Below are 14,760 nucleotides of genomic sequence, written 5' to 3'. Positions count from 1 at the left end.
AAAAGGATGACATTGTTTGAGATGTCTTTATGACAACTTGACATTAACCAAGACAACATAACTGACCACTTTTTCCCAATAATACAAATTTTATTTGTCATTTAAATGTCATTAGGTGTTAATACTCTGTCTTATAGTTTTATATTAAAAATATGATTATTTTTCTTGACCTCAACTACAGTGGTACAAATATAATTTGTCATTAAAATGTCATTAAGTGTAAATACTCTGACAATTTTTTTATAAACTTCATAAATATTCTTCAGTTCATAATGTTTTTTTAAGTTTCTTTTTTCACACTGTACTCTATATTGGCCTTTTCCCAGTTTCCTCCCTTCATCTTTTCCGCGTCCTACTTTTCCCGCTCTGTTCTTTTTCCAGCCTGTACTCTTGTCCAATTCCTTTCTTCAGCGGCAGCAGTGGGAATATTAGCCAGCAGACAGATCATTTAGGGGTCAGACCTGTGAATGTGTTAATTGTGATTTATAGTTGAACTGAATTTAAGAAGAGCTTTTCCTTATTGACCACCTGAAGCGTCAGCTCTGGGTAAAAGAGTTGATACCATTTTTACTCTTTAACAGCATACGGCACATACAGTATTCTCACGGGGCTTCTGTCGCCCCAGACACTCGTATTATTCTAGTATAATTCGTTTTGGAGCAAGCGCCAATGAAGCGCGATTCAGCTCAGTCAATGATGATCCTGGAGGTCAAGGTCTGTGAGGTGAACAGGCAGCGCTCCCACAGGAAGTCATGGAGCTTGGAAACTCACTGACCTTTACCGTAAAAAATATTTCTGCTGTACTTCCAGTACTAATGTCCATCTATAAGTAATGCATCTATATAGTTAAAGAAACGTCCTCATCTGGATATGTCTGCATTATTAATGGCTGGGGAGACGTGAGGGGTCACAAGTGAAGCTGATGGCTTCATAAAGACACCGTATGGAGGAGAGGTCTATATAAACACCACATTTATACAACACGACTCAAGCTGGGACCTGAATTGATATTCTCATCATATGTGCATTCAACAAAAATATATACAGTACTGTCAAGGTCTGATAAAGACATTGTTTTATCATCATATATGAAATGGCACGAAATGACCTTATTTGTACATCACTTGTACTTGAAGAGATGTCTTTAAAGGTTGCAGGTTAGAATAAAGAGCATATCTGTCGTTCATCGGCAGTCTCGGCCTCCTCTGATGCTCACTGTACGTCTGCACGATCAGCAGGGATTGGTTTGGTGCCTCTTCAGACTGTCAATGGCTCTGCCTCAAATCACGCCCGCCTCAGGATGACCCTTATCACCGCCCGATAAAAATCCACCCTCAGCGGGAGATAAGAGAAAGAGGGAGGGCGAGGAAGAGAGCAGCGCATCTGTACGATTAGATAAAAGAGAGACGCTCTTGACAGACTGAAGGATTTTTAGCCAGAGGATGTTTTGAATGTGAGTATTCAGTGCTTGAGGCTGGAACGCAATTTCCCGAGGATAAAATGATTGTTGCAAGCGGGGGTTTTTCTGACTTGCGTCCTTAAGAAGCGTCCGGTTTCTTTTCTAATCAAAGAAGTGTTTACATGAGTATAGTGCCTCTGGCTTTTTCTCTTTTTCTGTGCGCTCGCTGTTGCCATCTTTCTCCAGGCGTCACTTTTAAAGAGGATGGTGTTAGGTCTCCGCCCAGGATGCATAAAAGGTCCTGCAACACAGAAACACAAAAGCCAATATGCATCTGTATTCCTGAGTCACGTTGAGGGCCGGACAGAATCAACAGACTTTTCTCTGCTGGTTTTCTGGGGAAAAAGTTTAAACTTGTTTGACAATTGTTTTGGCAATTCTGTTTTTTGCAACTAGTGCAGAATTTACACGTTGCATTTGTGCACACACTTTTCTTTATATTATTGTCCCTGATTCAAAAGCAGTACATGGTTTTAAAAAAATTCTGTGTTTTTTCAACTCAGCGTTGGGTCATAAAGTGACAAACCCAGCCGTGCAGTGTGTAAATTTTAGCGGCATCTAGTGGTGAGGTTGCGAATTGCAACCAATGGCTCAGTTCACTGCTCACCTCTTGCTTTTGAAACGCATAGAGAAGCTACGGTAGCCACCACCGGACAAACATATAATCTTCGGAGACAACTAAGTAAAAAAAGTTTGTCCGTTAAGGGCTTCTGTAAAAAAAATGGTGGCACAAAATGGCGACTTCCATGTGAGGGGACCCTCGGTATGTACATAAAAATGTCTAATTCTAAGGTAATAAAAACATAACGGTTCATTATAAAAGGTCTTTATACACTCCTGATAATATAGTTTTGTATATTATTTTGAATTTCTGTCAAGAGATCCTTCTAAAAGTTACACACTGCACCTTTAATTCAAAAAATTTTGATATTTGACCCAACAATGGAAAATATTTAATAAATGATCATGCAAATGTCAGAAAGTATGCAGGATTTCATGATAATTTTATTCTGCACACACACGCAGACATGATGTCATCGCTTTTCTCACTGACTGAATTTTGTGTGCTTTAACCTTGATTCAGATAGAGAGAACGAGAGAGTAATCCCAACCTTAAAAACCTGCTGATTAAAGCTAGTTTGGAGGAATTCGATTCTGCTTAATGCCTTTGGCCCTCCGCCCGGCCCTGACGACGGCTCGCCATTAACATCCACGGACAGCATGTCTTCACTCGGGCGGAGACGTGACCAGCACACACATGCATGTGTGACCACACACCCATACACATCATCATCATCATCCCTCTGATGTGTCTCGCAGTTGTATTTCCATCTAAACTGATCTGAGAGCAGTTCTAACTTTTTTGTTTCTGCATGCGCAGCAGTCTCTGAATCTGTTCATGGTCATTTGTTTCTGGTTTCAGAAGAGTTTGAAGGTTTTTTAGTGAAGATGTGGGTTAAAGTTCAGATTGATAAAGCAGGTTTTAGTTGAGCACATATTTGTTCAACATGCACAGATCTTTAGCCTTGTCTGTTTAACCAACCCAGTCTCACCCCATGGCGTCAATATTTGACGACACTTGACCATGCGTCAATATGTTGACGCGGAGGGTATACCTTTCGCGTCACTTTTTGACGAACTGGGGACTTCAATACTATCAGGTACGCGAAATTCTCTTTCCTATTTTCTTACCATTTTCTACCATTTTCGCGTCGGTTTAGGGTTAGATTTACATAATGACATCCCTACCCAAACCTATCCCTAACCCCAATGTCAGTTGACAACTGTTTAATTTCGCGTACCTAATAGTATTGAAGTCCCCAGTTCGTCAAAAAGTGACGCGAAAGGTATACCCTCCGCGTCAACATATTGACGCATGGTCAAGTGTCGTCAAATATTGACGCCATGGGTGTGAGACTGTGTTGGTTTAACAGATATGTGTGTGTGTGTGTGTGTGTGTGTGTGTGTGTGTGTGTGTGTGTGTGTGTGTGCGTGCGTGCGTGCGTGCGTGCGTGCGTGCATGCGTGCGTGCATGCTAATAAAGTGTTTACCTCCAATGCATTCAGTGTCTTAAAACTACTTTTTGAATGTCTCGCCCTTGGCTTGGTCTCGTCTTGTTTTTTAAGAGGACTTATAGCAGGGCTAGTCAACTGGTGACCCACGGGTCAAATCGGCCCGCCAATCATCTTTATCCGGCGCGCCGGTCATCTTTGTCTGATTTAAAATCAGCATTGTTACTTTTAAGCCACCTTTCCACTGTACATGACAATTGACCGCAAATTAACCGGAAGGAGAGTCACAAAGGGGATGCGTGGGGTACCAACCATCTGCGAGTGCATCATTTCGAATCTGATTTGAGCTTTGGATGCATAAAAAAACTTGTTGAGACTACATCGCATGTGCACGCCAACCAGAAGTAATGTATTTCATTGTGTTCTAATCAAAACAGTGTGTGCAAGGTGAAAATTTACAATTATTCATTTTTGTTTAACTTTATTAGTAATACTTGGCATATATGCATAGCTGTTTATTGTTTCATTCATTTGCATTTATTTATTTATTACAATATGCTGAATATTCATATATGGAAGGCTTTTGCGCTGAGAGAATGTCAGAATATTCATACAATTGCCACTAGGGGGCGGACTCCAGCAGTCGTCTCTGAATGCCGTGTACAGTGACGGTTTATAGCCTGTATTTTTTATATTGAAAAAGAAAACATGATTTGAAATGTAAGTCATTAGGAGAAGACTGGCTAAATGCTGTGAATGCATGCATATGTTTACTTGAAATTAACAATTTATGAAAGTTAAATCTTTATAAATGCTTTATAAAAGCAGTTTAAGAGCTCTGCATTACAGTTAGTGCTATACAAATATACATTTGTTGATTATTTATACTTGCACTTTTTTGTGCAATGTTCATAGTTCAAAAATATTAACATTTTGCTCTTGCAATTTTAAACTGCTTTTGTTTGTAAAATATTAAAAAAAGAATAATATTAAATTAAAAAATTAAAATATTTAATTAAATATTTTAATATAAATTAAAATATTTAGAGATTTCGGTAGGCAAAATACTGGATACAAGATGTGTAATTTTTTTGATATATTTGTTTTTTAATATGTGACCTATAACAAAAAGTAAAAAAAAAACATGCTTTAAAGCCTAACATATATAATAATAATATAATACACTACAAAAAATGATTTTCCAGAAAAAAATCTTAGTATTTTTGTCTTGTTTTCAGTAAGAATATCAAAAAAATTCTTAAATTAAGATGCTTTTTCTTGATGAGCAAAACGACCCAAGAAAATAAGTCTAGTTTTTAGACTAAAAATATCAAATTTAAGTGATTTTGTGCATAAAACAAGCAAAACAAATCTGCCAATGGGGTAGGCAAAAAAACTTGAACATTTTTTTAAACACTAAATTCAAGAAAAAATTGCTTACCCCATTGGCAGATTTGTTTGCTTGTTTTATGCACAAAATCACTTCAATTTGATATTTTTGGTAAAAAAACTAGACTTATTTTCTTGGGTCGTTTTGCTCATCAAGAAAAAACATCTTAATTTAAGAATTTTTTAGATATTTTTACTGAAAACAAGACAAAAATACTAAGAATTTTTGTCTTGAAAATAATTTTTTGCCGTGTGTAAAAGGTAAAAAAATTGTAAAAGTGTCATATTTACATTTTTTACATTTTAAAAGATGAAGACTTGGTCTCAACCCCTTAAACTTGTTCTTGATTTGGTCTTAATTTGACTATAGAAAGAATAATCCCGTTTCTCATGTTATGTCTCATTAATTTCCCACCTTAGATTTTCCCAGCATAGTTGAACAAGTTCAGTCTGAGAGTTCTTTTTAGTTTTAACATGGCCTCATAGATTTTTTTGTGTCCTTGGCATACAAAACTATAGAAAATGTCAGCATATGATATTTTCATAATGTTTTTAAAAGTTCATAATTATTAAAAGTTCATGCAGTAAAACAGACTCGGGAGATTTAAACTGTCTGTAAGTCACGGGACAGAATGCCCTCCACCGTCTGCACCGAACCGCAGACGTCTCTCTGGGGCTTACTGTCGTATCTTATGAAAACAACATATCAGTGTCCTGAAAAATGTTACTAAACAGGCAGAATTGTAAGAGGAATGGACTCATATTTCCCTGTAGGAGATATTAAGATATTAGCATCCAACACTGATACACCCATCTGAAAGGCACCTTGGCACTGGAGTATATGTGTAAGTATGTTACTGTGTGTAGGAGCGTCTCTCAGATATGACTGTGCTTCTGATCTAATCGTGTGAATTTAATGAGGCTTTAATTGCTGAGCGTGTGGAGCCGCTGGCATCTGTCTGAGTCTCAGATGGTAAATAATGTCATCCACTAATCTCACGGTTACCAAACACCTCAACACAACTTCATCTGATACCAAACACAGATCGCTGACGGGGAGACAACGACCGGATTTGAGATGTGACTTACTGTAAAATGTCTCTCTACAGCTATGGCCACTTTTAGCTCAGTGGACTTTAAAAATATAAACTGTTAAAACTTTTACTACTTTAATTTGTCCACTAACAATGACCAACACTGGACATAAATACAGTAGGTCATAGGAGAATTAGTACATGCATTTAGCAGACAGTTTTATCCCACGCAACATATAAAGTATACATTTTTAACAGCATGTGTTCCCTGGGAATTACATCCATAACATAAGCATTGCTAAAGCAATGCTCTATCAAACTATTACAGGGATGCTTTAGTAACAAATTATGGCATGAAAATGTTCAGCACTCAGATTGTGTTTGATAAGAATACAATAGGTACGTTTACATGCAACCAAATAATCAGTTGGGATTGAAAGCCTTCATGTAAACACCTTAATCAATACGATTGAGGTCGATCGGATTCAAATTTTGATCGTATTGAAACGGGGGGTGTAGTTCGATCTGTTATCCGATCATCAGGAGAAAAGTATGCATGTAAACGCGTGAATTGTAGTATTTTCTCAATCGGATGCAAAAATACCCTGTGCACATGCGCAGAAGAATTGTGCTTAAGTTTATGTCTTATATTTACCTCATATTTATGTATCACATGATTCTCGTCACAGAAACAACATGATCTCACGAAAGTCGTGTTATAGTCACATAAAATTTGATACATTTATTTGTGTCAATGGCAGGAAATTCAGTGTTTTTTCGTGCCTTGAGCATGCATGTTTATAAATAGTTTCTCTTGTCCGTGGCACGACTTTCTTTTTCATGTCATTTTATTTATTGTTTTCTCCTTTTTTTTTTAATCATTGTCACTTGGGGTTGGATTTGGGTTAGGATGTACTTTTATTTTTTGGTTTCTACATGTTTTTCTTCTGCTTTTAAAACTTTTCTCGCCTGGAGTTGGAGTTAGAGTTTGGGTTTGGATGTCTAAAAATTTAACAGAAAGTGATTCTAACACCAACACCAAGCGACAAAGGTCAGAAAATAGGAAAAAATTATGAGAAATGATATATAAAATGAAAAAAAAAAGGTTGTGCAATGCACACGAATAACTATTTATTGAAATTCGTGTGAGTGTCACGAAAAAGAAATTCATGCTCAAGGCATGGAAAAAGCTGAATTTCGTGCCATGGACAAATTTTGCATGACTATAACACGACTTTCCGTGAGATCAGTCTGCACAGAAACATGCAATAGCTCGGCAATGGCAACACACATTGTTATGGTAATGGGGCGCTGTACTTTCTACAGAGTTCATGTCTTTCATAACATTACATAAATAAAATAATAACTTTGTGCCTTTCATTGCCTATATCTGAAAACTTCTTAAGAACAACTTTCTTCGATTTGACTCTGTACATTTATTCAGAGATAAAGCGTGAACTCAAAGAGAGATGCTGTGCACTGCGTTGCCAAGTCCTCTGCTTTTTGCTGACATCAGATTTGGGGTACTTTTAAACTGTTTCAGCGCGTTTATTTTTTCTGGGTTAAAGATAAAAGGATTTTGTTTATTAGTTATTGGTATTTTGGCTGTGAATAGTCATTGGGATGCCTTTGGGCTAGTTTTGAATGTCCATTGACTGGTTTTGTTAGGCAAATCTGGCAACCCTGGCTGTGCGCTTGCGCAGATGTTTGGTTCAGATTATATAGAATGTACATGTAAATTTACATTTTTTATCAGATTGCAATGTTTAGGATGCATGTAAACTGTGCTGTTGTAACCTGCAATCAGATTAAATTCAGTCGGATTGAAAAAAAAATGTATGCGTGTAAACATAGCAAGGGATGGATATCGCAATGGAGATCACAGAATTCTGTGTATCCTAAGTACATTTTTTGCATATTTTTTATATTGGAGCTTGGTTGTAAATGACATACTAAAAATGCAGTGTTCGCATGTGATATTTTAACTTGGTGGTTTTTTATTTTGTTTTGATACAACTTTTGAGAGAGTTGTTTAACTAATATTTGTTTTGTGTTTTTTTCAGTGTTTGTACGGCTGCTATGTCCACTCCTCCATCATTCCCACCTTTCACCGCCGCTGTTATTGGCTGCTACAGGTAAGAGTACTCACAAACAATCACTACTGTATGTCTCTCTCTCGCTCTTTCTCTCTTTATCTCTTCTGTGTGTTAAACGCAAAAACAGTCAGAGGGCATTAGCTGTAACTGAAGGCATAAAATGTTTGTCAGGTTGTATTTGCAGCCAGAGATGCTCATTTTAGCTATGAGAGATGAAATCTTGCTATTGTTGAGCAAACATCTGAGATATCTAATCAGAGATTTATTTAGCTAGAAGGCAGGTTCAAACATCAGCACCATACCGTTATGAGAATCTATTATTATGTGAAAGAGAACGATGTGTGTGTGTGAGAGAGAGAGCGAGAGAGAGAGAGAGAGAGATGTTTCTTAAGGACTTGTGTGTTATTATGGGCGCTCTTAAAAATAAAGGTTTATTTGGTTTATTTTGGTATGGTTCTGTAATATCTAGAGAGCTTTTCTGTTGCATAAAAGGGGAAACGGTTCTTCAGACTTTACATAAAAAGGAAATGGTTCTTGGTTCTTTCAATGTTAGTTTGGAGACCCCTGAAGTTGAATAATAATCCAGAGTTGGAGATGAGCTATAAGTGAGGAGGATGTGTCTTGTTTTGAATAGCATGTAACATCTGTGGAGGTTTGTGACCTTTTGAAAAAAGGTTTCTCTGAAAACACTTTTCAGCCGGCCCTCAGTCAGCTTCACGCTGTGTCATTTACATACGGAAAACAGTGACTCACCAGCTAGTCCACTTCCCTGGATAACTAGTAAAGTAGTAAAAATGAGTAGTCATGCATAAACAGTTGATAGTCTGTTATTTGTGGATATGTACATGTCTGTGTGTAGAAAGGCAAGATGTTCAGTTTTAGGGAGTGTTATGGAGCAAGAGGGGTGAGACAGCAGAGAGTTACAATAAGACAGATCTGTCCGACGCTCTGCGCTGATCCGTCCGTCTGTCTCTCTGTGCTGATCCTTCCATCGGTCTCTTTATGCAGATCTGTCTGTCTGTCTCTCTGCGCTGATCTGTCCGCCGCTCTGTGCTGATCCGTCCGTCTGTCTCTCTGTGCTGATCCGTTCATCTGTCTGTCTCTCTGCGCTGATCTGTCCGTCTGTCTCTCTGCACTGATCCGTTCATCTGTCTGTCTCTCTGCGCTGATCTGTCCGCCGCTCTGCGCTGATCCGTCTGTCTGTCTGTTTCTCTGTGCTGATCCGTCCGTCTGTCTCTCTGCGCTGATCCATCCGTCTGTCCTCTGCGCTGATCCGTCCGTCTGTCCCTCTGCGCTGATCCGTCTGTCTGTCTGTCTGTCTCTCTGCGCTGATCCATCTGTCTGCTTCTCTATGCTGATCTGTCCGACGCTCTGCGCTGATCCGTCCGTCTGTCTCTCTGTGCTGATCCTTCCATCGGTCTCTTTATGCAGATCCGTCTGTCTGTCTCTCTGCGCTGATCTGTTCGCCGCTCTGCGCTGATCCGTCCGTCTGTCTCTCTGTGCTGATCCGTTCATCTGTCTGTCTCTCTGCGCTGATCTGTCCGTCTGTCTCTCTGCACTGATCCGTTCATCTGTCTGTCTCTCTGCGCTGATCTGTCCGTCTGTCTCTCTGCACTGATCCGTTCATCTGTCTGTCTCTCTGCCCTGATCTGTCCCCCGCTCTGCGCTGATCCGTCTGTCTGTATGTCTCTCTGGGCTAATCCGTCCGTTTGTCTCTCTGCACTGATCTGTTCATCTGTCTGTCTCTCTGCGCTGATCTGTCCGCCGCTTTGCGCTGATCCGTCCGTCTGTCTGTTTCTCTGCGCTGATCCGTCCGTCTGTCTCTCTGCGCTGATCCATCCGTCTGTCTCTCTGCGCTGATCCGTCCGTCTGTCTCTCTGTGCTGATCCGTCCGTCTGTCCTCTGCGCTGATCCGTCCGTCTGTCTCTCTGCGCTGATCCGTCTATCTGCCTGTCTCTCTGCGCTGATCCGTCCGTCTGTCCTCTGCGCTGATCCGTCCGTCTGTCTCTCTGCGCTGATCCGTCTGTCTGTCTGTCTCTCTGTGCTGATCCATCTGTCTGTCTCTCTGCCCTGATCTGTCTGCCGCTCTGCGCTGATCCGTCTGTCTGTCTGTCTGTCTCTCTGCGCTGATCCGTCTGTCTGTCTCTCTGGCTGTTCTGTCCTGTCTGTCTCTCTCTCTCTCCACTTATCCGTCCGTCTGTCTCTCTGCGCTGATCCGTCTGTTTCTCTGCACTGATTCGTCCGTCTGTCTATGTGCTGATCCTTCCGTCTGTCTCTTTTGGTGATCTGTCCTGTCTGCTTCTCTATGCTGATCTGTCCATCTGTCTCTCTGTACTGATCTGTCCTGTCTGTCTCTGCGCTGATCCTTCCGTCTGTCTCTGCGCTGATCTTTCCGTCTGTCTCTGCGCTGATCCTTCCGCCTGTCTCTCTGCACTGATCCTTCCGTCTGTCTCTGCGCTGATCCTTCCGTCTGTCTATCTGCGCTGATCCGTCCGTCTGTCTCTCTGCGCTGATCCGTCCTGTCTGTCTGTCTCTCTGTCCAGATGTGTCTGTCTCTCCACAGTCTGGCAAAACTATCACTGAAAACTGTCCTGTCTCTCTGCGCTGATCCGTCCATCTGTCTATGTGCTGATCCGTCCGTCCCTCTGTCTGTCTCTCTGCACAGATCTGTCTGTCTCTGCGCTGATCCGTCCATCTGTCTATGCGCTGATCCGTCCATCTGTCTGTCTCTGCACAGATCTGTCTGTCTCTCTGCATAGATCTGTCTGTCTCTCTAGCTGTCTGTCTGTGTGTCTCTCTGTTCAGATCCATCTGTCTCTCTACTCTGATCCATTTGTCTATCTGCGCTGATCTGTCTGTCTTTCTGTCAGTCTCTCTGTGCTGATCCGTCTGTCTCTCTGCACTGATCTGTCCTGTCTGTCTCTCTGTGCTGATCTGTCTGTCTCTCTGCCCTGATCCGTCCTTCTGTCTCTCTGCGCTGATCCGTCCGCCTGTCTCTCTGCACTGATCCTTTTGTCTATCTCTGCGCTGATCCTTACGTCTGTCTCCTTATGCTGATCCATCCGTCTGTCTCTCTGCGCTGATCTGTCAGTCTGTCTCTCCTCGCTGATCCGTCCGTCTGTCTGTCTCTCTGTCCAGATGTGTCTGTCTCTTTGCGCTGATCCGTCCTGTCTGTCTGTCTCTCTGTCCAGATGTGTCTGTCTCTTTGCGCTGATCTGTCCTGTCTGTCTCTCTGCGCTGATCCGTCCTGTCTGTCTGTCTCTCTGTCCAGATGTGTCTGTCTCTCTGCGCTGATCCGTCTTGTCTGTCTGTCTCTCTGTCCAGATGTGTCTGTCTCTTTGCGCTGATCCGTCCTGTCTGTCTCTCTGCGCTGATCCGTCCTGTCTGTCTGTCTCTCTGTCCAGATGTGTCTGTCTCTCCACAGTCTGGCAAAACTATCACTGAAAACTGTCCTGTCTCTCTGCGCTGATCCGTCCATCTGTCTATGTGCTGATCCGTCCGTCCCTCTGTCTGTCTCTCTGCACAGATCTGTCTGTCTCTGCGCTGATCCGTCCATCTGTCTATGCGCTGATCCGTCCATCTGTCTGTCTCTGCACAGATCTGTCTGTCTCTCTGCATAGATCTGTCTGTCTCTCTAGCTGTCTGTCTGTGTGTCTCTCTGTTCAGATCCATCTGTCTCTCTACTCTGATCCATTTGTCTATCTGCGCTGATCTGTCTGTCTTTCTGTCAGTCTCTCTGTGCTGATCCGTCTGTCTCTCTGCACTGATCTGTCCTGTCTGTCTCTCTGTGCTGATCTGTCTGTCTCTCTGCCCTGATCCGTCCTTCTGTCTCTCTGCCCTGATCCGTCCTTCTGTCTCTCTGCGCTTATCCGTCCGTCTGTCTCTCTGTGCTGATCCGTCCGTCTGTCTCTCTGTGCTGATCCGTCTGTCTGTCTCTCTGTGCTGATCCGTCCGTCTGTCTCTCTGTGCTGATCCGTCTGTCTGACTTTCTGTCCAGATGTGTCTGTCTCTCCACAGTCTGGCAAAACAACCACTGAAAACAAACGGCATCAATCAAAGTCGACAGGCAATAATTCACTTCATGAAAAACACGCACACATGCAGGAAGAAATGCAGTGAGAATCTGTACTTAAAATGCAGACCTGCACACTGAAGAAGATGAAGCTAGCATCACTAATGTTAAAGAGTCACTAATGTTCAACATATTCAAGAGTCTCATTAAAGCACAGTGACGCGACAACAGTGTGTTCAAATGAAAATAGAAGAAGCAATGGTTGTGTGTGTGTGTGTGTGTGTGTGTGTGTGTGTGTGCGCGCGTATGTGTGTGTGTGCTGTGTGTGTGTGCTAGTCTGAATGCAAGTACAGTTAAAGTGAAGAAAAATAAATAAAATATTTGTGCAAAATGCCAAGAAAAAAATTAAGCAAAAAGAAAATATGTGAAGAGAATTCACAGGTGATAAAGAAAGTCTGAACTGTTGAATTTCTCACTGTTTTGTGCTCAGCTAGGCAGGTAAGAATGATTGATTGGAGTGTGTGCGTGTGCGTGCGCGTGTGTGTGTCTGCCCACATTACATAAACACAGTAAAAGAAACAACACTCACACGCTCAAAACTTTCATCTTTCCTTTTGCACACCTGCCAAATCACAACCAGATTCCCATCACAAATGTTTGACTTATGAAACACTGTTTGCTAGATATGAATGTTATGTGACAGGATGGTGTCTGCATACAGATTCACATTACTGTTGAGCATCGGTCTATCATAGGACTCTGACTGGCATGACGTCTGCTTTCTAAATGTCTAAAGTCTCATAGAGAGAGGGAAAGACTGAAACTGTACAAATAAAAATATAAGTTATTTCACACATTTTGTTTTTGAAAGCAGCTATAGGGAGAACGGTCTTTAAGTGAACGCTGTGAATATTTTTTGATTCAAAATAGGAACGCTGTGTTGCAGGGACGTAAAGGAAAAGTACGACTGTAAAAGTGCCATTGTCAAATAAACAAAAATGTAAATAATCCAATATCCACTGACCAAAGAGGTTTTCAATGGAGCAGATCATTGTGCCTTTAAAACTTCTTTATATACATTACAGTTAGGTTAGGATATTTAATTCCACCTTTACATGATATTGGAATTATCGTAAATACGAGTTATAATTGCACGTGAATGCCCTCTCATGTCGTGTTTACCTCTGGAAAGTAAAATAATTTTGATACCCAAATTCCCAACATGGCAGGTGTGCTTTATTCGTTTTTTCCAGACAGCTTAATTTCCTTGTCTTGTAGTTATAATAGTACATTTTGTTTTTAAGTCATAGACCGTAAAAAAATTATAAGTGTCCATGATGTCACTCGCAAGTTTGTGAAGAGCATTTTTGAAGCCCAAAGTAGGCGGCCATCGCCATCTTAGCAGTGCATCACTCCTGGATAATCGAAAAGCAGCAAAGAGGCGGGACGTGGGTGGACCTAAGGTGGCTGGTTGATGAAACCACGCCCACCTAGCTCGACGGGAGTGACAAAAGCAGCGATTCACCTGTTACTCATGTTGCCACACTCTTAATTATGCAGAACTTATATAATTTAACCGGATATTTGTATGTTACAAATAAATTCATCCCCTTCACAATTGTCATGAAGGGCAAATTTAGCTACATAGACCAAATACGCTTTTTGCACCAGGCTGTAACCATATTGATTTCTGCTGTAAAGTTGGGCATTTTAACAGGGAGTCTATTGGGATTGACTCCCTTTCGGAGCCTGTCTGTAGCGGATAGTCGATGAATTGAAGTTTAAGTCACTTCCGTGTTGCCTTCGGGACAGAGACCGCAAGGTTGCCCCTTGGTTTAAATACGCCAGTATGATCCTTGCATTCTCCATTATTTACGACAACAACGCACCTGAACACATCAAGCTCGTAATCAATATTTCAGAAGTGGGAATTATCCAATTTCCAAACACAGCATAACATGCAATGTCAAAACTGTCGATCGGGAAGTTGCATTGATCATATGAAAAACATCAAAATATCAGCCATAAGATAAAATAATTAAAGTGAATAAAATATTAGTTTTTGTTGACACCAGACTAGATAAAACTGTATATAAAAAAGTTTGTGATGAGAGAAACAGATACAGGTGTGTGTGTGTGTGTATGTTTGTTCTGATAGATGCTCATTGATTTATACTCAGCACAGGAAGCTCACTCGCAAGGTTACACCGCAGTGATTGGTGCCCGTCACAGCAAACAGAAGACTACAGAGCTTTCCGATAGCCCGAACACACTCACACACGCTTCATTTAGGACTGTCAATCACATCCGTCAAGGTCAGTCTTTGTACCGCCCTCACTTTAGTCACAGAAAGACTTTACCAAACTTAGAGGCTCATGAGACGGCACTAAATAGTAATATTTTGGCTTTAACCCACTGGTGTCTCCAACGTGGTGCCCGTGGGCACCAGGTTGCCCGCATGGAGTCTGTAAGTTGCCCGCCAAAGAAAATTCTATTAATAAAAATAATCTATTAATAAAGCTTCAATTGTAATATGTATGTATTTATTACATATATTTAAGCTTGGCTTCTTTTAACATTTTAAACAATGATAAAACATATCAACGAGTAAAATAAAATGAAATCAATAAGTAAAACAAAATAGTTTTGAGTAGACTATATCAAAAAGTAGCCCTCCAGATTGTTTTATCCGTTGTGTTAGCCCTTGCTCACAAAAAGGTCAGAGACCCCAAATGTTCAGCTGGAAAATAAAGCTAAT

The 14,760-nt window shown here is 41.0% G+C and overlaps 1 protein-coding gene across 9 annotated transcripts in view; it reads left to right on the top strand.

Annotated features, from left to right (window-relative positions):
- The window catches only part of camta1b (calmodulin binding transcription activator 1b), a 374,086-nt gene that overhangs the window by 308,757 nt on the left and 50,569 nt on the right, over window positions 1-14,760 (top strand). For all 9 annotated transcript variants that reach the window (XM_073811853.1, XM_073811852.1, XM_065259154.1 and 6 more), the window contains one exon: window positions 7,958-8,029. In XM_073811853.1, the coding sequence (XP_073667954.1) occupies window positions 7,958-8,029 (72 nt within the window). The remainder of the gene's footprint in view (window positions 1-7,957; window positions 8,030-14,760) is intronic.

The sequence above is a fragment of the Paramisgurnus dabryanus genome, chromosome 14 (genome assembly GCF_030506205.2).
Source record: "Paramisgurnus dabryanus chromosome 14, PD_genome_1.1, whole genome shotgun sequence".
NCBI lineage: Eukaryota > Metazoa > Chordata > Actinopteri > Cypriniformes > Cobitidae > Paramisgurnus > Paramisgurnus dabryanus.
This window is presented reverse-complemented; position numbering and strand designations above follow the sequence as displayed.